Here is a 25,350-nt window from a genome sequence, read left to right on the forward strand (position 1 = left end):
TTTTCACATATCTCCCCAAGACCATGACAGTTGATACTTAGCCAGCTAGGCTATTTTCAAACTGTCAGGCAGGAACAAATACTCATTTTAAATGGCAGCTCTGTTGATAAGGCATTCTTTATTAATAGGAATCCTTTATTGATAAGAAATTCTTCTTAAAGTCTAAATTAGATCTTCAGTGTAAGCTTTAAGAAAACAACTGCAGTGTGATTTTAAAATTCCTTAGTGCCCCCCTGTAAATGTGATGGGTTACCAGTGACTAGTCCACTCCTCCTTAGCTGCCTTGACAGCTTTTTGAGTCACAAGTTTTCAGTGGCCACTCCTGCCTCTTCTAGTTAACTCCTTCTGAGTCATTCCCTGGTCCCCCTTGCTATCCCACACTAATATGGGAGCACCTTTCTATGACTACCCACTCAGAGAGGCAGAAAAATTGGTCCAGTTTGGGTCCTAAGTATCTTTCCAGTTCTTGCTTGAGGCAGTGTCTTACTGCTTGTTATGTAACTGGTTCTTCATTTCAGTCAGAAGGAAGGAATTGGGGACACACTGTACATTCTGAGACACACGATATCATCCAGAGCCCAGATAGCAGTGCATACCGGAGAAGAGAGGTCTGCAGGTAGTGGTATGGAGTCAAAAGAAAGAAAAGGGAGAGAGATGTGAACGCCCATAGCAAGATAACCTCCTGATTTAAATTAGGTATTTAATGGCTCTCGCTATGTTATCTTTTAATTCAAGAACTATATTCCTACCTTTTCTGTGTGTCCATTAGGACACAGTAATTTACAGAACTAACAATGGTCTGGCTATCAGCTTTCAGACAGTTACTGCAGCTCGGAACAAATCATTGTTCCTTGAGGATTTCCCGAGTCAGAGGCCTTGCAGCCTCAGCGCAGGTTACCTTGTGGATTTTTAGTCACATTGAGTCAAGAAGCTGTCATATCCGAAGTCTTCTGTATTCCCAGCCAAGTTGTGGTCTTGTGTCTAGTAGTAGTTGCTTATGAATGCAAATTTTGTTCAAAAAACCTTTCCCTGGCTTTTTACTGAACCCTTAAATATACATCAGTTAGAGAAATTACTTCTTTCCCCTATTTCTTGGAAAATTTCCCTCTCCCATTGGCCACGCTGTCCTAACCCATGCTAATTCCTCACCCCCAACCTTGGGCCTCCCTTATCGCCTAGGCTGAGATCTGGCAGGATGAGGAAACCAAACCTCAGCATGGCCCCCTTCTGCCAGGCTCTGCACCTCACCCATCCGTGCTCGCGGATGCTTTCCCCTCTCTGCCCACACCGACCATCCCATCCCATCCCACCTCACCCCACAGCATTTCATCACTGTTCTGTCTCCACAGTGCCTTCAGCCCACCCATGGGGGTAGCAGTCTCCCTTGAAAGGAAGAGAGGGGCTGGCCCACCCACTCATTCACTGCATGGCATCGTGCTCCTGCTTTGCATGGCCTGTGCTCAGGGCTGGAGTTGCAGGCACAAGCCCCCGTCTGCTCTCGTGGAGCTCACACCCACAGTGGACGAGGAGACAGGGGATTCTGACACCCACACGTGTTCTTCACCAGCCTCCCGCCTGCCTCTCCCCCCGCCCCCGAGCTGCCATGCCACCCTCTAATGCCTGTATTCCCTCTGCCCCATCCTTCATGGTTCTTGATCCTCGTGTCCCGGCCCAGTTATGTCACTGCCTGATCCTAGGTGCTTTTTCATTGTTTTTTTTCCAGCTGCTGAGTTAATATATATGCACAGGTAATTGCCCTAGTTAAAATGAAAACAACAGAGCAGCACTTCTAAACTTTGCTAAAGGTTTATCTAGTTTAGCACTATTTTGCAATGTCTGCACGGTAAAGTGATTTTTATAACTCTTGCCCATTTTCATGAGATTTACCTTAAAACATGATTTTTAACACTGGTAAAAGATCCTTCTTTCTTGAAGATGATCTCAAAATAGAGCAGGCTGTTGGAATGGGAAATGGGATTCTGCTCACTTGGAATTATGACCCCAACGTGACTTGTGACTATGTAATTAAATGGTGTAACTCATCTCGGTCTGAACCCTGCCTCATGGACTGGAAAAAAGTCCCTTCAAACAGCACTGAAACTGTAATAGAATCTGGTGAGTGTCTCGCAATTAAAGTTCTTTAAAGATATTTTTAAAATTTACTTTTTATTGGGGTAGCGTTGGTGTATAACATTATGTAAGTTTTATGTGGACACCGTTATGTTCCTACTTCCGTATACACTACAGCATGCTCCCTACCAAAAGAAATATTTTTAAAAAGAGCAACATATGGAGTGACTGGTTGCAATGCAGTGACTGTTCCCCTCACCACTGGGCTGGGTGTGGATTGGTTTAACTTTTCTGGAAGGCAGTTTGTGGCAGTATGTATGTGAAACGACTCATAGGCTTTGATCTAGTCATTACTTGTCTCAGGGTTTATTCTAAGAAATAATCCGAGAGCAGCACAGAGTGCTGCAGCAACACCTGAGTGTTCAACACAGCATTATTTATAATTGTAATGATGTCACTCACCATCCTTTTGCCCTTGTTTGCCCAGGGCCCAGGTTACTGAGCACAAAGGACTTGAGAATAATCAGAATGGACTGGGGCAGGGTGGAGTGATGTGAAGAGGCGTCCCTTTAGATGGAATATCTGGGTTGTGAGTTTAAGCTGAGACCCGTAGGATGAAAAGGAGGACTTTTGATGCTGAGGCAGGTGAACAAAGTCCCTGTAGTGGCTCAGAAGACAAAGGCTCCGAGAAGTTGGGTAACTTGCCCAAGGTCACAAAACTAGTATGTGATCACACCAGGATTTAACTTGAAAGCGATTCAGAGCTTTAAGTGGCTGGGGATTTTGTCTTTTATTTGTCGCTGCTAGGACAGGGTGTGGACAAAACCTGCACGTTTCCTGTTCCTTTCTTATTCAGTCACCCACTCTTTCAACTATCCTCTCTCTTTTATGATCTCAAAACACATTCCTGATGCTCTAACCCCTCAGGCTCTTTTTCTTTTTCAGGCGGAAGAACCCTATAGAATTTTGGTATGCATAATCATAAGATAAAACTAGGTACAGGTTTACTAACATACATGTGGTATAAAATCAGAACCTCAAGTATACTTGTCCCCCCCAGCAAAAGTTGCAGAGTGATTTTAGAGGTAACCATCTCCCTTTTGAGCCTGAAGACCACTGGTGTTCTGAATCCGAGAGCAAGTGCTTTAACCACACTAGAATAATTGTATTCCACAAATTAAATGCAGTCCCATAGGCTGCCATTTTCCCCCCAGGCAGTGTCTTTTTCCTTGATCACTGCAGGTGAGCTACTAAGTACCCTTCAAGGCTCTGTTCAAACATCACTTCCTGGTGGCTTTTTCTGATCTTCTTAGGCTCACTTGGTCCCTCATTGAAGGGGCCACAGGCTCTGTGATAGATCCCTCTAGTCTAACACAGGGTCTTACGGTTACCCCTCCTCATCTGTCCTGCCACCTCTCTGCCACCTGCTCCAGGCCAGGGGCCTTGTTATACATCCACCTCTGTGGTCCTAACACTTTACACGTTGCATTGTATCGAGGAGGCATTTAAAAGTGATTAACTTGGATCGAAGTTAAGGTGCTTCTCTTGTATGTCTTGTGGAGTTAAGTCAAGGGCACTAAATGCTGATGCTGTAAAGAGGAATAGACTCTATGGCCCATTTCCTTTAACACTGAAGTGTCCAACTAGAGTGGACATTTTAGTATCTGCTTCTTGGAACAAGGGAAGAGCAGTGGGTTCTTTCCAACCCACAAATAACACTAGTTAGGGAAGGGCTTTTTCAGAGGCATGACATGGGCCTGGGATTGGTTAGAAAACTGACCCTAGACCAAATCTGGGAAGAAGTTGTCATTGTTTAATTTGAAGGAACAAAATGAAAGCCTTGATTACCATTTTTTCCCTTCAAGGTGATGTCATGTTATAATACTAGACTTTTCATTACAACAGAAGTGAGTTTAATTTTTACTGAGTAAGTTTTCACTCTGAATATTTACCAATTTTGAAAATGTGGATTTTCTGTAACCTTTTTAAAATTAGTTTTGGAAATTTCAAAGTGAGTTATTATAAATTTGATATTTCTAAAATAGATATTCATAGTAATATTTACTTAGGAACGTTTACTGGTTGTGTTCATCTTACAGATCAGTTTCGACCCGGTGTAAGATATAATTTTTTCGTGTACGTGTGCAGAAATCAAGGATATCAATTACTACGTTCTATAATTGGATATGTGGAAGAATTGGGTAAGTTAAATGGGTAAGTTTTCTTAGAGTTCGAGGTAATATGAGAAATTATAAAACAACATCAGTTTTCAGATTGAATTCTAAAAACAGGTTGAATTGAGATGTTTATTAGTACAAGGAAGAAAAATAATTTGTATGATAACTGTAAAATTATTTATAATTACTTATTTTTCATTTGTTTAATGTTTATGTTTCATAATTTTACTGTTGTCATTAAGAAAATTAAATCTTAATTTGGACGTCAAAAATACTTAATTTACACTTATACAAAGTTTTAAGACTATTAACGTATTCAAGACTATCAGTAAAGAGGGGAAATGTGAGTATAGCCATTTAAAGATTTTGCGTAGGTTACCTCCCTAGATATGTTTTATGTGTGAAAGTTCTGCCTTTGTATCTTCACAGCAAAAGTGCTTGTGATAATATCTGTGAAAGTTTATGATTAAATAAAGTTCTGATTACAAGTTTAGCTATTTTTGAGGCTAGAAATCTCATTAAACCTTAATGTCTTGCTCTGTATTAGTAAACCCTCCTTTAGCTATTGACGTTTTTCCTTTTACAGCTCCAGTTGTTGCACCAAATTTTACTGTTGAGGATACATCTGCAGATTCGATATTAGTGAAATGGGAAGAAATTCCTGTGGAAGAGCTTAGAGGCTTTTTAAGAGGGTATTTATTTTACTTTGAAAAAGGAGAGAGAGACACATCTAAGATGAGGGTTTTGGAATCGGGTAAGTAAATTACTAGAATAAGTATACTGTTTCTTAGAAGTTCTTTATTAACTACAAAAAACAAAAGAGGAGGAAAGAAAAAAAAGAAGTAAAGAAGCTACTGAGTAGTTTATTCAGACTTCCAGAATGCTCTGAAAAATAAGGAAGGGAAAATGCAGTCATTTGATAAATATGAGATTTTTAAGATTTTATTATGTGATCAATGGCATGTAGTCTTTCAGAAATCATTTATTCTGAGGCCTTTGATTGTGAGCCCCACAGGACAGAGAGCATCTCTCTAATCTTGCATGATCCATAACATAGCATCTTAAGAAGGTTACTTTAAAAAAAAAAAAAGGTCTGGGCTTCCCTGGTGGCGCAGTGGTTGAGAGTCCACCTGCTGATGCAGGGGACACGGGTTCGTACCCCGGTCCGGGAAGATCCCACATGCCGCGGAGCGGCTGGGCCCGTGAGCCATGGCCACTGAGCCTGCGCGTCCAGAGCCTGTGCTCCGCAATGGGAGAGGCCACAACAGTGAGAAGCCCGCGTACCGCAAAAAAAAAAAAAAAAAAAAAAAAAAGAGGTCTTCCTGTACTTATACTAATGGAGGAGAAAACTCAGGAACCTAAAGAATGGCTTCACAGTCTCCTTTTATCTGACAAAGAGCCATCCACACAGTTAGCCACGACCTTAATGAGCTACGAAACTTAATTGATTTGATTGGGGATGTGTGTATCTATTAAATCTTAAAAAGTACAGTTAGTCCTTGACAAGTGGTACGTGTATGTCCACAGACCTTTGAGAATCCTCAGATTTACAAATACAGAAATGTTTGTGCAGACTTTGGGCTTTAAACCCTAAATTACATTTCTGTTGGAAGCCAGATGATTTTTATTCATGGCTGAACAACACAAGCGTATCATCTCTTCAATTTGAAAGCTTTTATTTTCCTTAATGACCTTTCCTTGGAAAGAAACCATTTTAATTATAATATTTAATGCCTGACAAGTAGAGAACAACAACGCCACAGGGAGATGCTGACCAACTGGGCATTAGCTTAGTCACGTCCCGAGAGCAGCTGCGTAAACATGAGCCTCCCACAGACCACTAACCTTCAAAGTTGAGGGAAACCCTAAATATCAGATTCTGCAAACATCCAGACTCTAGTGTCATTTCCCTCAGGTGCTCAGAAATTTTACACTTGAACCAGTTCAAATTCTAACATGTAGACTTCTAGTTAGGGTGGATTGGTCACTAAAAGTTAGAGCAAAATAGAGAAAAAAGAACAACAATGCATAAAGCCACAAAGACACAGAGAACTGGAGAGGCACAAAAGAGGATTTGGAAACGCTGGGTGTGGGAGTGGGCCGAGTGACCTAGAGGAGTGGAGGGCGGGGCAGTCTAGGTGGACCGTTGGGCATCAGTGAGAAGTAATTTGGTTCATCCTACAGTGCCAGAAGTGGAGGCCAATGGTTAGGATGAATCTGGGCTCAACAGCGGGAGTTGATTGTAAGTCTGTAAGGAGCAGTTAGAACCCCCAAGTCCTACATGAGCTTCATGTCGCTCATGTGAGTGCTCTCTCCCCTGCATGAGAACAAGAGGTTTATTCTGGACCAGAGAGCTTCCAGACAAGGGACGCTGTAGCAAACCCTGTGACTTTCCCTCTTCCTCCTTCCCACCTGCTTCATAGGACATCTTCAGCTAGGCGTTTTCTGGGCAGGAGATGAGAGGATTAGAGTAAGTGGTTCCTGAGGAAAGACATAAAAGGTGCTGATATTTGGGAGATTATCCCAATGAAAAGCCAGGAACCCACCTGGTCATTCCTCATCCATGATATAAGTGAAGCCCACACCCCAGTAAACCCCACCTGTGTACACCAGGCTTCCGTGAGCCTTTTAGTGGCTCACTCGCGAACATGACGAGCAGCCAGGGATAACAAGATGATTGAGAAAGCGTCTAACCTGAAAGACAGACACCAGGAGAAACCAGAGGAAATGGGTGCAATGTGGGAAAACAGAGAAATTTAAAACAAAACTATCCTTGGATAGTTGACGTATACTGTATTCATTGAAAAGACATGATGTTATAAAAAGGAACAAACAGAAGACAGTTAAGAATTCCTCAGAATTAAAAATGTGATCAAAGAAATTTTTAAGGAATTAAATACAAGTGGAGAAATTAAATGGAAAATGGGGAAATTCTTCTGAAAATGAGACAGGCAAAGGAGAAGACTTGGAGGTAAAAGATTAGAAAGTTGGAGTTTGAGTCAAAGACCTGCACTGTCCTCCTTTATAAGAGTTCTGTTAAGAGAGAAGAGTGGAATGGAGAGAGGGAAATTATCAAAGTAATAGCACAAGAAAAAAATGTCCCCAAACTGAAAGACCTCAGTATATACAGTAAAAGGTGCCATTAAACACACAGTAAAATAAATAGAGAAAAAGATCTATGCTGAAGTACGTCACCGTGAATTTTCAGAGCACCTGATATATAGAGAAAAAATCCTAGAAACAATCAGAAAAGCATCTCTTGTGCAGGGATCAAGAATAAGAATGGTAGCAGGCCTCTCAACAATGTACCAGATACTAGAAGATATCGCAGCTACACCTTCAAATACTGAGTGAAAATTATTTTCAACCTAAAATTCTGTACTCAGCCAATCTATCTACAGATACAGTAGTATCTGTACTACTATCTATGAGCGTAGAATGAAGACATCTTCAGACATGGAAGGCTGCACATATTACTTCCCCCATGTATCCCTTCTCCAGAAGCTCCTAGAAGAGTGTGTGTCAATACGAGGAAATAGTGGGGCAGGGAGTTCTAGGATGAGAGCACCTAGAAGACTTCCAGTCCAGAGCAGACGCCCCAGGAAGCAGCCTGGGGGGAGTGGGCAGCAGCTGGGGGAAGCAGCGGCCCTGGGATGTTGTTGTTTTGGACCACATGGAAACTTGTATGGAATATTCATAGGAGGGTGTTGGACGAATCAGTAATTGGTACATTAAGCAAATAAGGAAGAAAAGCAGTTATAACAACAGAAAAATAAGAAAGGAAACATGATCATACCAAGCAGTTTGTCTTAGTAGTAATTTGTATTTATATGATCATTACAATGTGAACACTGAAGTTACCAAATTTTTTGATGTTTCTCTATGAATGATGTGGGCTCGAGGAGAGAATGGGTAGTGGTTGTGTGTTAGAGCTAATGTCTAATATTTACAAATCAAGCACTGCCAATTTAAGTTTATTTCAAAATATGGAAGTCGGTACCCAAAGAGACGGGCAACTTGATTTTGAAGTGATTGTTCGTGGTAGGGAAAGATGCTGGCAGGGAACTGCTACTTTTGTTTTTAGCCATATAGAATGATATAGTTTTAAGCTATTAAACTGCATTTTTTTGGTTAAAATTTAAAAAATAATTTAACAATTTAAACAATTCTCCACATTTCCTTTCAAAATGGTTCAAGGGCGTCCTCTCTAATCTCTCATTTGAGAACTCAGATGCACTGCCTCGTTTCCTGCGTGGTTTGAAGCGATCTCTGTTGATTTATGATCTTGCTTCCTTGAGTTTCTCACTTTACTCACAGGCATGATCAGCCCGAGTGACAGTGTCCCTGCCCCAGTGGGTTTTGGTTGTGGTGGGTTTTCATGCTCTTAGTAAAAGAAAAAAAAGAGACTTTTATTGATTGCCTGCTATAGGCCAGGTATTATTCTAGAGAATATGCACGAAAACTTCACAGAGCCCTGAGAGCTAAGTCATGATATTCTATTTCATAGTTAGAGAAACTCAGGTTCAGAGGCGTTTAAATAATAGGTACAGATAACATAGCTACTACTTGTCAGAGGTAGAACTTGAACATGGCTCTGGCTGGCTCCACGGGCCTTGGCCCTGGAGGCGACCAGCATTCAGACTCATTTAAAAAGGATGTGAATGTGACAGGTTTGAGTAACCATGTGATTAAAATGGTATAGAGATCAGTAATAATCTTCTTCACTTTAAAAATAGGTCGTTCTGACATAAAGGTTAAGAATATTACCGACATATCCCAGAAGACACTGAGAATTGCTGATCTTCAAGGTAAAACAAGTTACCATCTGGTCTTGCGAGCCTATACAGATGGAGGAATGGGGCCAGAGAAGAGCATGTTTGTGGTGACAAAGGAAAATTGTGAGTTAAATGTTGTCATCGAGTTGCTTTCCAAACTTAAGTGCATTGTGTTTCCAGTGAGTTTTGTTTATATAGGAATGCCCCTTTTTAAAATTTCATACTTTGTTACACTTTTATAGTGGGTGGAGGGCAGTACTGAAAGGCCATGAGATGACTTCATATTTATTCTTACCAGTTATTGCCTAATGCGTACTTAAGAAATTAATGAATTAAGGGTACCTCTGAAGTCTAGAGTTCTAAATTCATGTTGAACTTATATAACGGTCAACTGATTTAAAATTTTTTTACCCGAAATATTCTGTGATTTTTGGCATATCCAGGGAAGGGTGTAAGAAATAGCCTTAAAAAAAGCATAAAGCACAACACTCATAAATTTGAGATGGAAAGTAGAGAAGACTGATGGACTTGACTAGCTTGTCAACAGTGAAGAACTTTCATTTGATCACGGGCTTATTCTCTAGCCCTGGGCTGGAGTGCATACATGCCCTTAAATAAAGGGCCGTGTGGAGATGGTTCTCAGCTGGGGGTGACTGTGCCTCCTAGGGGACAGTTGGCAGTGTCTGGTGACATGTTTGGTTGGTGCTACTGGTATCTGGTCACTAGAAGCCCAAGGATGCTGTTAAACTTCCTACAATGCATGTGACAGCCTCCTCCCTGCAAAGCACACAAGAAAGAAGTATCTGCCCTAAAATGTCAGTAGTGCCAAGGTAGAGAAACACTGCTCTGAAGAATTTAAGTGTTAGTATAAAAATTATTACAATACTTTTTAAGGTTATATTTTAATAGTTTTTCAGTTTCCCTGGAGCAGTTTGGATTTTTTCTTCAAATAATCTACTGACTTAAATATCTTATAATGCGAATTTATTCTCTAGTTCATACTAAAAATGTTGATTTTAATATCTACAATATTCTCTTTTCAGCTGTGGCATTGATTATTGCCATTCTCATCCCAGTGGCAGTGGCTGTCATTGTCGGAGTGGTAACGAGTATCCTTTGCTATCGGAAACGAGAATGGTAAGGATTTACCCTTGCTGTTTTGTTCTTAAGGGCATGATTATTTAGTTTATGTGTTAAAAAATAAGTACAACTTTTTGGTGGAAACAAGGTAGTAAAAAATATTTGTATTGGTCAGAATTAATATTGGAATTAACATTAGGCAAGAACATGGCACATTATTTAAAGGTTTTAAAATTAACAAAGTAAAAGTATAAATTTTTCCCTACTATATTTACTAATTAAAGTAATAGCAGTTGTACTAAAAAAATATTTATAGGCATAAATAGGTCAATAGCTATATGCAAGATTAAATGTAGTTTAATGATTGAGGTATCACTTGTCCTGGTGACCTATTTAGAAAATCTGGTCATTTATTCAACAAATAAGAATGACCCCTCCCATGTGAAAGGGGGACATAGTGGTGAATTAAAATAAGACTGGTGAATTAAAATAAGAATGATAGTGGGGAGGGTGGACGTGAAACCCATAAACATTTAATAAATATATGGGTACAGATTGTGAGTGGGTGCTAGGAAGGACACGGGTGGCATGAGGAGAATAGTGGGGGATCACGTCACAGAAGGTGGTCAGGCTTCCCTGTGGACGTTCCACTGCAGCAGGGTCCCAAAGGGGAAGGAGAGGGAGAGAATGTGCCAGGCAGAGAGAATAGATTCTGTGAGGGCCCAGAAACTGGAAAGAGCTTGATTTTCTGGAGAAAGTGAGAAGTGTGTGTCTGGGTGCAGCAGCGGAGGGAGTGGTGTGAGCTGAGTGAAGTGAGGTAGGGTAAGCGCGGGCCTCGGGAGAGAGTGCCTCGTGGTCAGCCAGCAGGAGCTGTCCTGGGCTGGGCTTGTGGCACCTGGCTATGTTCATGCATAGACTGTCCTCACTGGCCTTAAAAAGGCCATCATTCATGATAAAGAAGAGAATGTACTCTAGCAATCCTGGCTTATAAATCAAAATAGTAACAGTTTAGAACCGTAGAATACCCTGTTTGGTAACCATATTCTCATTACCCAAAATCACATTTTAAAAATGATTTCAATACAAAAAAAAAGATAAAGTTAGGAGATAGTTTAGAAGTTAGAGCATTTCGAACTTACATTAACAACATTTCTTTTTCCTGCAGGAATTTCAAATAATAATGGTTTTTTAACAGCTATAAATATGATAGGGCACTAAGCAAATTTCGTTTTTGTTTGTGTTTAGTTTTTGCTCAAGATTAATAGCCTTCCTTTTTCTGATAATCCAGAGCCTGTTTTGAGCAGTAGAGAACTACATAATGCAAACGTGTTCCCAAGTAGTTGACTGTGCTGAATCCAGTCTGCAGTATGAATATTTTGGCCATGAGTAATGCCCGTATTTGACTTTTGACTTGATAGCACAATCACCATTTTAATTCTTTGCTTTCCATTTCCATAAGATACATAAGATACTGTAGTTCTAGGAATAGAAGTACTGTTTCTGCTTCTCAGATAGGAACCTCTCAGTGCATTATATTGAAAGCTCTAGTGACTGATCACGCTGAAAATGATCTTCCATTTTGATCTCAGATATTCATCAGAGTATTCATATGAAACGTCAAAATAAGCCTGATAACTTATTAACTTATTTATTGTCTAATTGATAATCTTATTATTAAATGTACTTAATCGTCTTTATTTAAAGGATTAAAGAAACCTTCTACCCTGATATTCCAAATCCAGAAAATTGTAAAGCTTTACAGTTTCAAAAGAGTGTCTGTGAGGTAATCCTTTATTTTCTTACGTTTACCTTTGAAGTACTGACTTCCCTTTTTTAGTTTTTTGTGAAGAGTTTTTAACATGTCAGTGTCATCCAGAGTAAAATGTATTGAGAAAATAGCAGTGCTTGAACATCTGCTGAACTTCTAAAATTATTAGTTTTAAATTGTTTGTACATGGTCTTTTTTTCACTACTATTAAGACCAAGGAAAATACTGATATGTAGAAAAGAAAGTAGCTTTGCTCTAGTATGCACTACAGAATAGTAGAGACACATTTTTATGAGCAGCTGTGAAAAACAATATAAAATAATGCTGCTTTTTGTAGGAGAGGCATTGCAGCAGCGTTTCGTGGCATTCTAATCCCTGTTTTAAAACTTATTTCTAGGGAAACAGCGCTCTTAAAACATTGGAAATGAATCCTTGTACCCCAAATAATGTCGAGGTTCTGGAAACTCGATCAACAGTTCCTAAAATAGAAGATACAGAAATAATTTCTCCAGTAGTTGAGCGTCCAGAAGATAACACTGATGTGCAACCGGAAAACCATGTGGTTGTATCCTATTGTCCACCGGTCATTGAGGAAGAGATAGTGAACCCAGGAGCGGATGAAGCCGGAGGGGCCTCACAAGTCATTTACATTGACATTCAGTCCATGTACCAGCCTCAGGCAAAAGCAGAGGAAGAACCCAAAAACGACCCTGTAGGGGGGACAGGCTATAAGCCACAAATGCACCTCCTCGTTACTTCTACTGTAGAAGATCTGGCTGCAGATGATGATTTAGACAAAACTGCAGGTTACAGACCTCAGGCAAATGTAAATACTTGGAACTTAGTATCTCCAGACTCACCTAGGTCCACAGACAGCAACAGTGAAATTGTTTCTTTTGGAAGTCCATGCTCCATTAACTCCAGACAATTTTTGATTCCTCCTAAAGATGAAGATTCTCCTAAATCTAATGGAGGAGGCTGGTCCTTCACAAACTTTTTTCAGAACAAACCGAACGATTAACAGTGTCTCCCTGTCACTTCAGTCTACCATCTCAATGAGCTCCTGTTGCCGGGTCAGCACTGGGCGCCTTGGAGGGATCCTGTGAAGTGTTGCTAAGCGAGGTGGACTTCACTCATGCAAGTTACACTGAAAGTGTTAATGTGCTTCTGATGTGGTCTCAAAGCCAAAACACAGTAACTCAGAAATTCAGTCCACACAACTCACAGTTTGGAGCTATTTGTGATTCGAGCCAAAGAATTCTCACGTTGCTTTACCTTTAGGAAGCATTTCAATAACGGATACTGCCTGGTCCATACGTGCAAAACAAATCCCACAGCAACTGTATTCTGTTCTGTTGTTCATCAGGTTTTCTCATGCATATACCTTATGGAATTGTAAGCAGATTTGCAGGCAAGGGAGAAAAATGTCAGAGTAACAGATGAAGTTTATTTGCCTGACATTTGCTCCATTCTAGATGAAAAACAAGCACAGATTTTAAAACTTTTAACATTATTCTCTATCCACAGCATTTAAGAAAACTAATATAATTTTTAATGTATCAACAGCAACACCTGTTTAGTGTTTTGTTTGATAAAGTATGTTGATTTCTGTGCCTACTGTATAATGGTTACCAAACAGTTTTCTCAGGGGTACAAACTTGGAAAACAAGCGTGACACTGACCAGCTCAAATCAGAATGTTTTCTTGCTTTAGAAGATTTTTCACACCGTTCCATTAATTTTTAGCTTCTATGCTAGCTTCCCTTAGTAGGTTGCCCTAATATTTAAAACTAAATTTCTAGGGCTATAGATCTTAAGTTTTTTTAAAAAAATTCATTGTTTTGTTTTTTGGTGACAGTGTCAGCTTTATAAATATAAGAGCAAATTCAGTATTCCTCATAAGCATGTAATTCCAGTGACTTACTATTTGAGACGACTACTAAGCAATATCTGGCGGCATTAGCCGTCTGTATAGTTCTGATTGGCCTCAGTCCCTCCTGAGAAGACCACGCTTTGAGCCCCGGCTGCCCAGGCAGTGATGACCTCTGACACCTTCTAGCAGGTGTTCCTCCTCACTGTGCATCTTAGCAGTTCCTCCCTTCTTAAAGGGTCATCAGTCCAGACTATGTGATTCAGTCCTCAGATTTTTACATGTAAAACTAAAAAGATAATGCTTCTTATAGGGACAGTTACTCAAGGGCTATTTTATGTGGAATATCATAAGATGGCTTTGAATTTGTGGGCATACCCGTATTAAAGGTGCAGCAGTTGCTCTGGGAGTCGTCCAGGGTTGTGTCCTCACAGCATCCTCTGCCCACCACTGGTTTTCATAAGTGATGTCTAGAATGAATGTGGTTCTTGGAAAACCGAACTGAAAACCTAAAAAGTGTATATTTTCCCTGCCCTCAGGCTGTCTATGTATTTTGAGTTAAGGCCAAAGTTCTTGAGAATTTGGAAGATCTAAAGAAGTCAAGATATGCCTTTTTTTTTTTTTTTTATCATCTGAGGCTCTGTAATGTGTTTGCACATAGTGGATCAGTTATTTTTTTTCTAGCCCATAATGTATCGTTGTAAAAACCATGTTGTGGAAAAAAGCCACAATAAGGGTGACAAGGGAGAAAGTCAGTTTAGGTACTCTGTTTATGAATCCTGATTTTAATTGCTAGGATTCAATTAAATTCCTGAGCTTCTTGATATATGAACATGTGGAGTGAAATACAATTAATTATGTATACAAATAGTGTAGTAAAACTACATAATAGCTCACAGCAATTTTCAACATTGAAAACTATATCAAACCAGAGCCACCTGTAAACAGTTCGCTCTGTCTTCTCATTTCTCTTGTTGGGCTCCCTCCCTTTGCTTCCACCCCAGACACTCAGACCTGGGCCTGCCTTCTCTTCCTGCAGAAGCTTGTCATTACCACACCCCTCTTGCCCCCAGCTCATGCCTTTTTCCCCATCAAAACTCACCAATCATGTACCTCCTCTCTTTAGGATAAGTGTTGGCCAAGGTAGAAGTTTACTGATCTAAACTCCACTAACCTGAGGTAACGGGAAAAGACCAGAAGAGATTGTTTGATCTCTGCCATTAATGCATATGCGTTTCAACTGTGACCATCTGTATCCAGAGCCCTATCTAACCTACTTTATGACTCATTTGTTTGGCTAATGGTGAATATCACCGGGGCTCTTGAGTCCTATCACTCCATCCAAGACTTCACAGCTTCTTCTGCAGGAAAAAGATTCACAGTGCAGCTTACCTCTCCCCTGCCTCTGGAGATCCATACGCCAGATCACTGGGTTAATGAGAAGCAGAGTATCACTCTGTTAGTCTGGGCAGGCTCCTTATAACCTGTGATGTGCTTAGAAGAGTGTGGTTTAGGTCTGAGGTCAAAACAGTTTTCCTTATCTTTTCCTGGTGAACTGAGGATTGCTAGACCTGCTCTACAGATGGGAAGGGATTACTTCCCAGCCCCTGCCCAACCTGGGCTCATGGGGACAGGGCGAGAGGAGGGAGCTGGGGAGAGAGAAAACACCCTCTGTCACGTATCTCTGGTTGCTTGTGGCACTGGAGACCCTGGCAAACGTGCACTGTTTATCAGTGCCAGGACCATGCACACGGGTGACAGGTGGTCTAATAGGGCCTTTCTCTGTCCAGTCACAGTAGCTCCTCTCTCTGGGGGAGGGCTAACTAAAGGCTGCTTAGAAGGGGAGGCTAGATGTGTTCCCTCCAGCGCTTCCTGACTGGGAGAATAATTGGGAAACCCCTCTTTCCTGCTAAAGTTTCCAACTAGAGTCCAGTCATTGGTTAGAAAATTCTAAATGTCTGAAGCAGAAGTATATCCCATTATGTCTTGATCAGTGCTGTGTAAAGGATACATTTTCATATCTCCTACAAGCCAGTTAACTTATCAGCCAGTTTCAGATCAAGCTTCCCTTGTGAGGAATGGAGATTCTGGTGGTCATTTTGACTGCATTTCTCTTGCGAGTGGCCATCTTAAATAAACACTGTTTAACATAGAAGTATTCTTGGAAGACTTAGCTAGGCTTTGACATTAGACAGACCTTGTAAATTACATATTGCGTGGATTAGCACCCATATACCATTGAAGTCTTCAGTGTGCTGAACCTGTAGAAGCCTGGATTGGACATTATGGCCCGAGGAGCTGGATAGTTGAATTGGGTGTTTATGTGCTTAGGTGATAGAGGTGCTTTGTTCCTGCAGCTTAGACACAGAGGCAGCCATTCACGGAAAAGTTTCAGCCTCATTTTCCATACCAGCATTGCTTTCATGGTTCATGGATCTGAAGGATTGCATTGAGAACACCTACTCCTCTTGCCCTCTCGGAAACTGTGGTAAAAGTCACATTCTTAAACCTTCATGCAACTTGTATTCTTGTTGGAAATTAGGCCTGTAATTTCTTAATTGTCTTCATACCGTCCATATTTAAAGAACATGACAGGCTTTTCTGTATTTGAATAATTAGATGTAGTTTAGTGAAGGAGACTAGGGAACATTTTCTTCCAAAAGGAATTTGGAATCAATATTTATGATAGCTTGAAATGAAAGTACTCCCTAACCTGTCAATATGCAGAAAATGTTATCTCAAAGTTTTCTACTGCTCAGGCACATAACCAGATAAAACTTTTTTTTTCTATTTAATTTTTACTGTTTTCTGTTTTGAACCATGTTAAAATTTGTATATCTTTTATAACATGCCTTTTTATCCTTATTTTGAAAGTATAAAATTGGGCATCTCAGAAGTCAAATGTAGGATTATTAGCTAATCAATGGAAGTTCAGTCAATTTTTTATTGACTGAGTTCCATCCCAGAATGTGCAGATTCAACAGAGTTTTCCTGAAAGGTGGTATGTGTCAAGATCTAGCTTGTGTAGATCTGAGACCATTGGCTTGAAGATTCAAATCTACTCTAGAAGTGACTCCACAGTCTGAGTGAAAACTTGAGAAAGACTCATGCAAAAGCATCACTAGGTATCTTTCTTATTCCAACCTAATTCTAAGTGTTCACAGTATCTTTTTACTTGATGGGTACACAACGTGGGACATGTTTGTACCAACCAGGTGTTTCTAGTAAATCAACAGCACATTGGTGTGTGAGCTTAACTGACTAGGATAAGCACTCATTCTCCTGATAAACTCTTTCTTCAAAGCATTATTTTAAACTGGTATTTCCTGCTGAAACAACGTTTCATGGTACCGTGCCCATCTTTATTTTTTATATCCAGAAGAAAATCTTTCACAAAAGAAAATGAGTTGTGACTAAACTTACTGGAAATGCAGCTTTTAGATATGACCTTAGAATATCATTGTTAATGGCTTGTTTTGAATTTGGTCTATTTATACCTCCGTGGAGTATGTACCAGGGCTATTAATATTTAAACCTCTTATTTCAATAGGGTGGTGAGATTGTTATTCCTTTTCAGTTAGTACTTTTGCCTTAACTATTACATGATCATATTCATGTTAATTATAATACAAAGGAGCTATTTTTAATGCTGATAATGGATTAAAGAACAACATTCTGTCCATTGAAATGTCAGGCTTTATTGTATATGGTAAAATTTCAGGGGATGTGATTGGAATATATCCAAACCCTTATAATTATGATACTGAGTTATGACAGGATTCTATTAATTTTAACCATGGGTAGCATTTGTTTCTTCCTCTATTAAGAATGTTAATATTTTGGATTATACATGTCCATGTTATCAAGAGAATTTACCTGTGCAAGACAAATTCTAACTGTGCAACATTTTTATGAAAATGAAAAGTGATGTTTTTGAGAGGGAAACCCTCTGAATTTTTTTTCCTATGTGCAAGTGCCTAGTTGAAGAAACGTAGAAACAATAAATTCAAAAGCTCTTAAATACTAACCAAATACAAAACAGTAATAACTTATATTACTTTTTGGTTGCTATAACTGAATACCCTAAAAACTGAGAGATGTGAATGGGGGGAAAAAATGACTGTTTAATTGATAAGGAATTGGTTTTTATTACACTTACATATATCTTCTAAGATTGCCTTTGCAGTAGCCAATCAGAACTTTAAAACAAACAAAAACACTAACAATATAGACCTATGCTGCACTTAAGCCAAAAATACTTTGTATACCTGACTGAACGGCTCACCTAAATGTATTGAATTTCCTTACACATTTAAAATGTACTTCCCTTAAGAATTACTCCATTTTAAATGGGTAACTTTCAATTTCTGAACTATTTTTCCTCAGCATTCTGGTGGTATATTATAAAAGATCGGAAGATTTCTAGGTGGTAATGCAATTTTCATTAAAAAACATGGACAAGTTAACTGTTAGGTTTAACCTTAACATTAGTATTTTTGTAGTTGATCGTAGAAAACAGTACTGAATAATGATTTTCATAATTTTTTTTTCAAATACTCTGTCCCCAGTTTGATTTTCAATACTTTTTCCCATTATTTGTGATATATCTTTCAATTTTAATTTTTTCCTTCCAACATAATGTTTCAGAAAAATGTGAATACGTTATGAATACAGCACACAAAAAGAAACCCTATTCCATTCACTGTTGTGGAAGGGTAGGTATTACATGATACCCTGGGATTGGGATTTGTTTTATCCAATTATTTTCTCCAAAAGGAGCAAGGCATTTTCTTACATTTCAATTCAGAATTGCTTGAAAAAGATAGGCTTGGATAGAGAGACATCCTAAATTTGAGATGGTGCCACCTTAAGGTATGTCCAAAGGTAAAGTCATTTTAGAACACTCAGTTTTCCTAGTAGGAGTATGTTACCTTTCTTTCTCTTTCATTAGCTGGCCACAAGTCAGAGGCCCTTATAATGCTAGGAAGTTACCATTTTTTACTTTCAAAATTGCATTATAGTGAATTACTGTTTACAAAATACACATACTGTGAACAGATATAAGTTTTTGTCTTTTATAAGGTTGTTTGTAGAATGAGTGTTTTTTTTAAAGGGGATGTTATATGTTAAATATTTTCAGTTTTTTATAAATACTAGTAACTGTTTACTAATTTTTGTTTGGTCAGGTGTGTGCAAATGTAGCTGAAAGATAGGGAGAAACTGCAAATCCAGAACTGTTTCATTTTTCATTTCTTGAAATGTTACCACTACAGACTTTTTTTTTTTTAATCTGAATGATCAGTTGTGATGTTCTGTACCTAAAATCGTGCTTAATCATATCAGGAAACATTTAAATATGCATATGCAGGAAGCAAACTATAGATTGCAGTATATTTGTGTGATATTCAGTCTGATTCACAAAAGTCCGAGTTTAATATGGAATAAAACAACTCCGCTTACAGAGACGACAACTGAAGTGTTTTCTACCTTATGAAAATTTGGAGATTATGTTGCTGTTAGAAGGAAAAATTTGGACATTTTATATTGCTGTAGAATTTCAGAATTTAGTTTCCATATCTTTTGGGAGACATGGTTAATAGCAAGAACATAGAATATAAGTAATCTATTACTAAGACACCTTAAATGTTAAACTAGTATGCTTGGCTGTTAACTCTAAAGATGTTACCTATGTTTGTTTTTAAAACATGCATGTATTTAACAATTTTATCATAGTATTGTCATGGAAAAAATAAATATATTTTCTTACAACTTAACACTGACAGATTTGGGCATTATTTGGGGTTCTTTTTTTTTTCCTCCTGTTTTAGGCACTTAGGAGAAGCGGCTCCTGCTTTGTTGTTGTTGATACTTTTGGTTCCATCTCATAAGAATTATAGTGGTTATGAAGCAATCACATAGGGCTCTGACTAAATTTTTAATATTTTAATATATTGCTACGCCATTGATATAATCTCCCATAAGTTTTCTTAAATCTATATTCTATTTACCAGACAGGTTACCATAAAATAATCAGATAGTGGGGAGCCAACATTATAAAACACATACTAAATAAATACTGGCCCTTAAAGTATGGTTTTTAATTGTTCTTCTCTGAGGATAACCTAAACATTTCTTGAAATTCTAGAAATATATCAAAATTTTATTATCAAGTTTTTGAATTTGGAAATATAGTCATTGATTCAGCAAAACCGCAGTAATTTTAAAGGATGAAGTGATCTTAAATAGAATTTCATAAGGGGAGAAATTAAGTCTTCAGTCTTATGTAGCCTACGCTCACCCAGAGTAACAACTGATGTATTATGAAGAAACTGTAGACCAATTTTAAATTAACTGTGAAACACATGTTACTATTTAAGAGCTCATACATGTGGTCTGCCCTTTATGGAGACCTCAGTGCATATCTAGTTTCCCAGATGGTGAGTTCTTGAGCCAAAACGTATAGCACCATCAACCCCAGGAAGTTTGAAAGGATCGAAAGGAGAGGAATGATGTAGTTATTAGGGGAAAGCAAAATAGAGGTGTATGAGTAATGTTTTTTATGTATGGTATTCAACATCACACTAAAATGTTAGCGTACAAACAAGTTCATTACAAAAGGCCTGTGTAAGAACTGGTTTTCAATGGCCTATACATTTGATCCATTACCCTTCCCCCGGAGTGACTAATAATAGAATTGAATTAAAAGTACTTATTCAGTCTGCAAGAACCAATGAAGTTGAAGTAACAAGAGATGTCTTAAACTGATTTGGGATTAAACCTGAGATGATTTTTATCCCAGAGTAATTACTTTCAGATTAAAGAAACAAGAAAAGCTTTTAAGGATGATTTTGATAGAAACTGTTAAGTGGGAATCATGTTAAAATGAGTACAACTGCCGTGCATGGAGCTCGTAATTACCCATCCCCACAAGTTTGCAAGATGAGAAAGAATTTCAAGTCTCAGCTGACATTGAAACCTTTTCCCCCTGCTGTCCCCAGCCAACTTGATCTCGGCCGCAGAGCTGGGTCTTCACTCTGGACTCAGCCTTCAGAAGCAGGGCGGGTCTGGTTCTCTTCCTGGCGCTAGAGGCCTTGCACACACACCCCACCCACATTTTCCTCGAGTTGATGGAGAGGCGGGAAGCCTTGAAGAAGCAGAGCATTAACACGTGGCCCTTCCTGTCCCAAATTGCCCAAGGACCAGTGCAGACGACGCACCCTCTTCAGAGATGTACCTGGAGTCTGACTTTCTCAGTCACCTTTTGTGGCTCCTTTCCTTTTCTGTGGCTTCTGCAGGTGTCACGCCCCGGGCAGCGGCTGCCTCGTGTGAGCTGCGCAGCCCTGGCTCCCGGCCGGTTTCAGCACCACTGACTACCCGGGCAACCCCAGAGAAATTCCTCCACCTCTCACCTCATTGACCCCAGCTCCGCGCTGTGGGTCTTGATCACCTACCTTGGCGCAGTTACGGGGATGCCAGGTAGCGGACACAACACTCCCGGCAGAACAGATGTCGGGTTGTTACATGCTCCTCTATCCCTTGAGAAACCTCAGGAGCACCTCGGACTTTCTGACCAGCACCTTAAAGATGTAAATGCCTTAAACTGGCTCAGATGCGCCTTAGTTTAGTGACATCGCTCAGGCACCCAGAGGGGAGTTAGCCAGCCGGAGGCCTGCTAATTAAAGCACGGGATCTCTTCCCATGGGACCCGATGCTGTAGCCTTCACCTTTCTTCACTTGGGTAACTTCCGGTCCCCGTCTAAGCGGCGCTGCCAGTAAGTCTTTCCAGGCTCCTGGGAGCCCCGTCGTCTGCCTTCCCAGCGCGCCCACCTCTCCGCGGTCTGAGCACACTCCTAAGGCTTCGGTTGATAGCAGGAGTCGAACGGCTGCATCCACAGAGCTTAGCGCAGTGTCCGCCGCATCACAAGTGCTTGATGAATATTCTTTAAACAATAGCGCCTTGAAAGAAAAAGCAGTTTAATATGTTTCCCTAGATATTAGAAATGTTATCTTCCAGAGAGGTGACACGCCTGTGGAAGAGTCTCCAAGGATGGAAAGACAGGGCAGTCCTCGTGGAGCTGGCATGCCTCGGAAGAGGAAGGAGTCTTCCCAGGTCATCTGGGAGAAGATCCTGCTGCTCACGGTAGATGCTCCAGTATTTGTTGCATGCAGCTACCCTTTGTTCTCCTCAAAGGAGATTTGCCCTCATCCTGTTATCTCTTTGACAGGAGCAGATAGGGGATAAATGGGCTTTATTGGAAGTGACCACAGGTTAGGGCCCTTCTCCCACCCACTGCCCATTCCCCACCTCCTCCCGCTTTAAAATGTATTTCACCCTCTCTGTCGGGTTCTCTCCATCCTTCCAAGTGACAATTTGCATCATCAAGCGATTCGTTCCCGCCCCCATCTCTCTCCCCAGTCGCATATCTGCTTCTCTAGGACACGATCCTTGCCCCATCTCCCAGGCATTTACTTGATGCGCAGGTGCCCTGGTACTTGCTGCAGGCTGCACTGGGCTATAGTCTCGTACTCCACCCAGAACTGACACATAGCTCTCCTCTACACCGAAGCTGTCAGGCCAGACGTCCCCAAAGAGCTGGACCCATGGTTCCAGGCTCCTCCAAGCCTACAGCCTTACATTCAGAGAGGAGAGGGTGGCCTTCCTCCGGCTCCCAGGGAGGACTCTGGTTGGCCTGGCCTGTGTCACGTGTCCATCGCTGGTCCAGTCGTGTGGCCCAACAGAAGTTCTATTCAAGGGCCACTTCCACAAGTACCACATCGTTAGAGTTGGAAGAGGACCAGTCCACCAAAAGAAGGAAGGTGATATTCTGAGTGGACAGAACAATAAATTGGCACTATAGACTCCCTGAAGAAAAGCTAGAGGATAAAAGGAAAAAGAAAAAAATTCCCTCAACCTTCTCATGCGGCATTAGCTATTTTTAACGTTTTACTTTTTGTCCTTTCAGACATTTTTCTATGTGAATGTGTATGTATATATATATTTACACATATTTTCATATGTTTGTACCTGTATGCATACATATATAATTATATTGTATATTCTACTTTGGAACTTGATTCTTTTTTTTTTCTTTCTTTCTTTTTTTTTTGCGGTACGCGGGCCTCCCACTGCTGTGGCCTCTCCCATTGCAGAGCACAGGCTCCAGACGTGCAGGCTCAGCGGCCATGGCTCACGGGCCCAGCCGCTCCGCGGCATGTGGGTTCTTCCCGGACCGGGGCACGAACCCGTGTCCCCCGCATCGGCAGGCGGACTCTCAACCACTGCGCCACCAGGGAAGCCCAAACTTGATTCTTATATATAACATTTTGAAAATCTTTGAATATCGATAGGATATTTTATGGCATTATTCTTTCATGGATATATAAGATTCCAAAGTACAGATGAATTCTTTAAATTCAGCATTCTGGACGTTTCTACTGTTCACACTTTTCATTAAATAATGGATGACTTTAAAACTCAGGTGAAGCTGTTTGGCACTGATTTTTTTCAGCATTAAGAAGCCACACTTGAATTCACACTAGGTGCCACTGGCCTGTGATGCTCAAGAACTCCCAAACCAGCTTTCCTACGCTGTCATATGTGGTTTTCACCACGGAGCGACTAGTGAAGATTTTGACCTAATGCAGAGTTCTACTGCTTACGTGCCGTTTCCTCTAGGATGATGGGGCGGCCAGCAGGAGCTTGGAACGGGGGCTGCTCAGGGCTCATCCACTGAATTCCAAGCTGGGCCCCTAGTCATTGGTGACGGTTCCAGGACCCAGGGGAAACAGGATACTGCAATATTTATTGATATAAGGAGAAATTGTAAAAGACTGCCATGCTCTCTGGGAATAGAAGTTCTCTTATCCTGGGAGTCTTGGTTTGACTCATGGTTTGGGGAAGTAGCAGACTGTGGCACATTCTTCGGATGGAAGAGCACATGACGTAAAGTGCACTTGAAGGAAACAAAGCAGGTCTCTGGGGAAGTGCGGTCTGGAGGTGGGAGAGACTGGGGTCAGAGGTGAAGAGGGTTGGCGGAGGCAGATTCTAAGATGGTCCCTGGGGCTCCTGGGCCCGGCTCTACACACCTGGTACAATCCCACCCCCTGGAGTGCAACCCGGCCTGTGCCTGTGACAGGAAGGCACTCCCACAATCAGGTTACTCATCAGTGGACCCTGTGTTAATGAAAAGGGAGGCCGCACAGGGCGGGCCTAACCTAATCAGGAGAGCTCTTACAAGAGAGACCAGGCCTCTCAGAAAGACGGTCTCCTGCTGCCTTTGAAGAAGCAGGTGCCCAGTGGGCTTGGAAGAGGGCCCGAGTCTCCGAGGACCCCACAGGCCTGGCCGATGCTGGTTTGAGGAACAGAGACTTCACTGGCCTTTATGTCTCCCCAGTGCCTCGTCCAGGTTGGTTTGCATACAGTGAGTATCCACGGAGGGGCCGCTCCAGCAGTGCTTGTGAGGATCCAGGAAACCATTTCGCATCCCCACCCCATCCTAACAACCCCACAGCCTCCGAACGAACTCCGAGGACCTCAGGCTTCCAGGCCAGAGGTAGTCGTGTGACCGTGAATCAGGCCCCAACCCTGGGCAAATCCTCTGAGGCGCTGGACCAGGAGATCACACAGCTTATTCTTATTTGTGAGGCGAATATGTGGCCTGGACAACTAGCGGGCACATTTTCTACTCTACTGGACAGTGCCCCCCGTTTCATACCCACCCTGCCCACAGTTGCCCCGTGAACCCTAAGGTCTGTGAGAGCAAGGAATGCCTGCCACCAGGGCTGGGCGTCACCGTGCAGCAGGCCTTGTACCCTCACCCTCTCTCCTCCACAGTCCTGTTGTCTGAGAGTCCCTTTACTCTGCCTCTACTTTCCTTCAGCCGGTTTCCTAACAGGCCTTTCCATAGCTAATCCTCTGGCCTGGTGCCAGTTGTTTTTTTTTTCTAAGTGAGCGTAGATGAGCAGATTCCTTGCGCTTCCCTGGCCTTCCTTCTCACAGATATTCCCGTCCAAGTCCTCCTTTAGCTAAGCTGGAGGTGCAGCCCCTTAGCACCAGGCTGTCCGAGGCGGCCAGAGCCCCAGGCCGGACCCTTGCTTGAAGGTGGGCAGCTGGGACATGGGGGGAGGCCTTACCACGTGTTCAAAGATCTCTGTGCCTTGGTGAACCTTTTGGACCTTGATCAAGTCAGAGAGACAAAAAGAGGCAACGAGAAAGGCAGCAAACGCAGCCCAAGCGCTGAGACACATAGTTCCTCGCACGTCTTTCCAGGAAAAGGCGGGTGCTCCTGGGAGCCATGCACTTTCTAGGATACAGAAGTCTTAGCAAGGGCAGGAGGAGAGGCAGGGAGTTTGTTTCTGCTGCCTGCCCTGCTCCTGCTGCCCTCAGCTTGGCCAGGGCTGGGCAGGGGCCCAGGGGAGCACACCACTGCTTGGAAATAGCTTGCAGCAACTCCCCTGAGTGCTGGAGGTTATTTGTGGAGGAGAAGCCAGAGGAGAGAAGGAAAAGACTTCAAGCCCAGACCTCATTGCCCGTCGGGGGCCCTGAATCCCTCTCCGATGGAGTGGCTCTGGTCTCTGCTTTCAGATTTGTTCAACCCACAGTCCTTGCGAT

At 41.4% G+C, this 25,350-nt stretch overlaps 1 protein-coding gene across 4 annotated transcripts in view; it reads left to right on the forward strand.

Annotated features, from left to right (window-relative positions):
* LIFR (LIF receptor subunit alpha) overlaps positions 1–19,500 on the forward strand; it is an 87,957-nt gene extending 68,457 nt beyond the window's left edge. For all 4 annotated transcript variants that reach the window (XM_082834984.1, XM_082834986.1, XM_082834983.1 and 1 more), the window contains exons 14-20: positions 1,936–2,115; positions 4,170–4,271; positions 4,834–5,001; positions 8,984–9,145; positions 10,066–10,159; positions 11,807–11,885; positions 12,268–19,500. In XM_082834984.1, coding sequence (XP_082691110.1) covers positions 1,936–2,115; positions 4,170–4,271; positions 4,834–5,001; positions 8,984–9,145; positions 10,066–10,159; positions 11,807–11,885; positions 12,268–12,891 — 1,409 coding nt within the window. In that variant the 3' untranslated portion in view covers positions 12,892–19,500. The remainder of the gene's footprint in view (positions 1–1,935; positions 2,116–4,169; positions 4,272–4,833; positions 5,002–8,983; positions 9,146–10,065; positions 10,160–11,806; positions 11,886–12,267) is intronic.
* Positions 19,501–25,350: the final 5,850 nt, after the last annotated feature.

Source organism: Leucopleurus acutus (assembly GCF_964270905.1).
Source record: "Leucopleurus acutus genome assembly, chromosome: 3".
Classification (NCBI taxonomy): domain Eukaryota; kingdom Metazoa; phylum Chordata; class Mammalia; order Artiodactyla; family Delphinidae; genus Leucopleurus; species Leucopleurus acutus.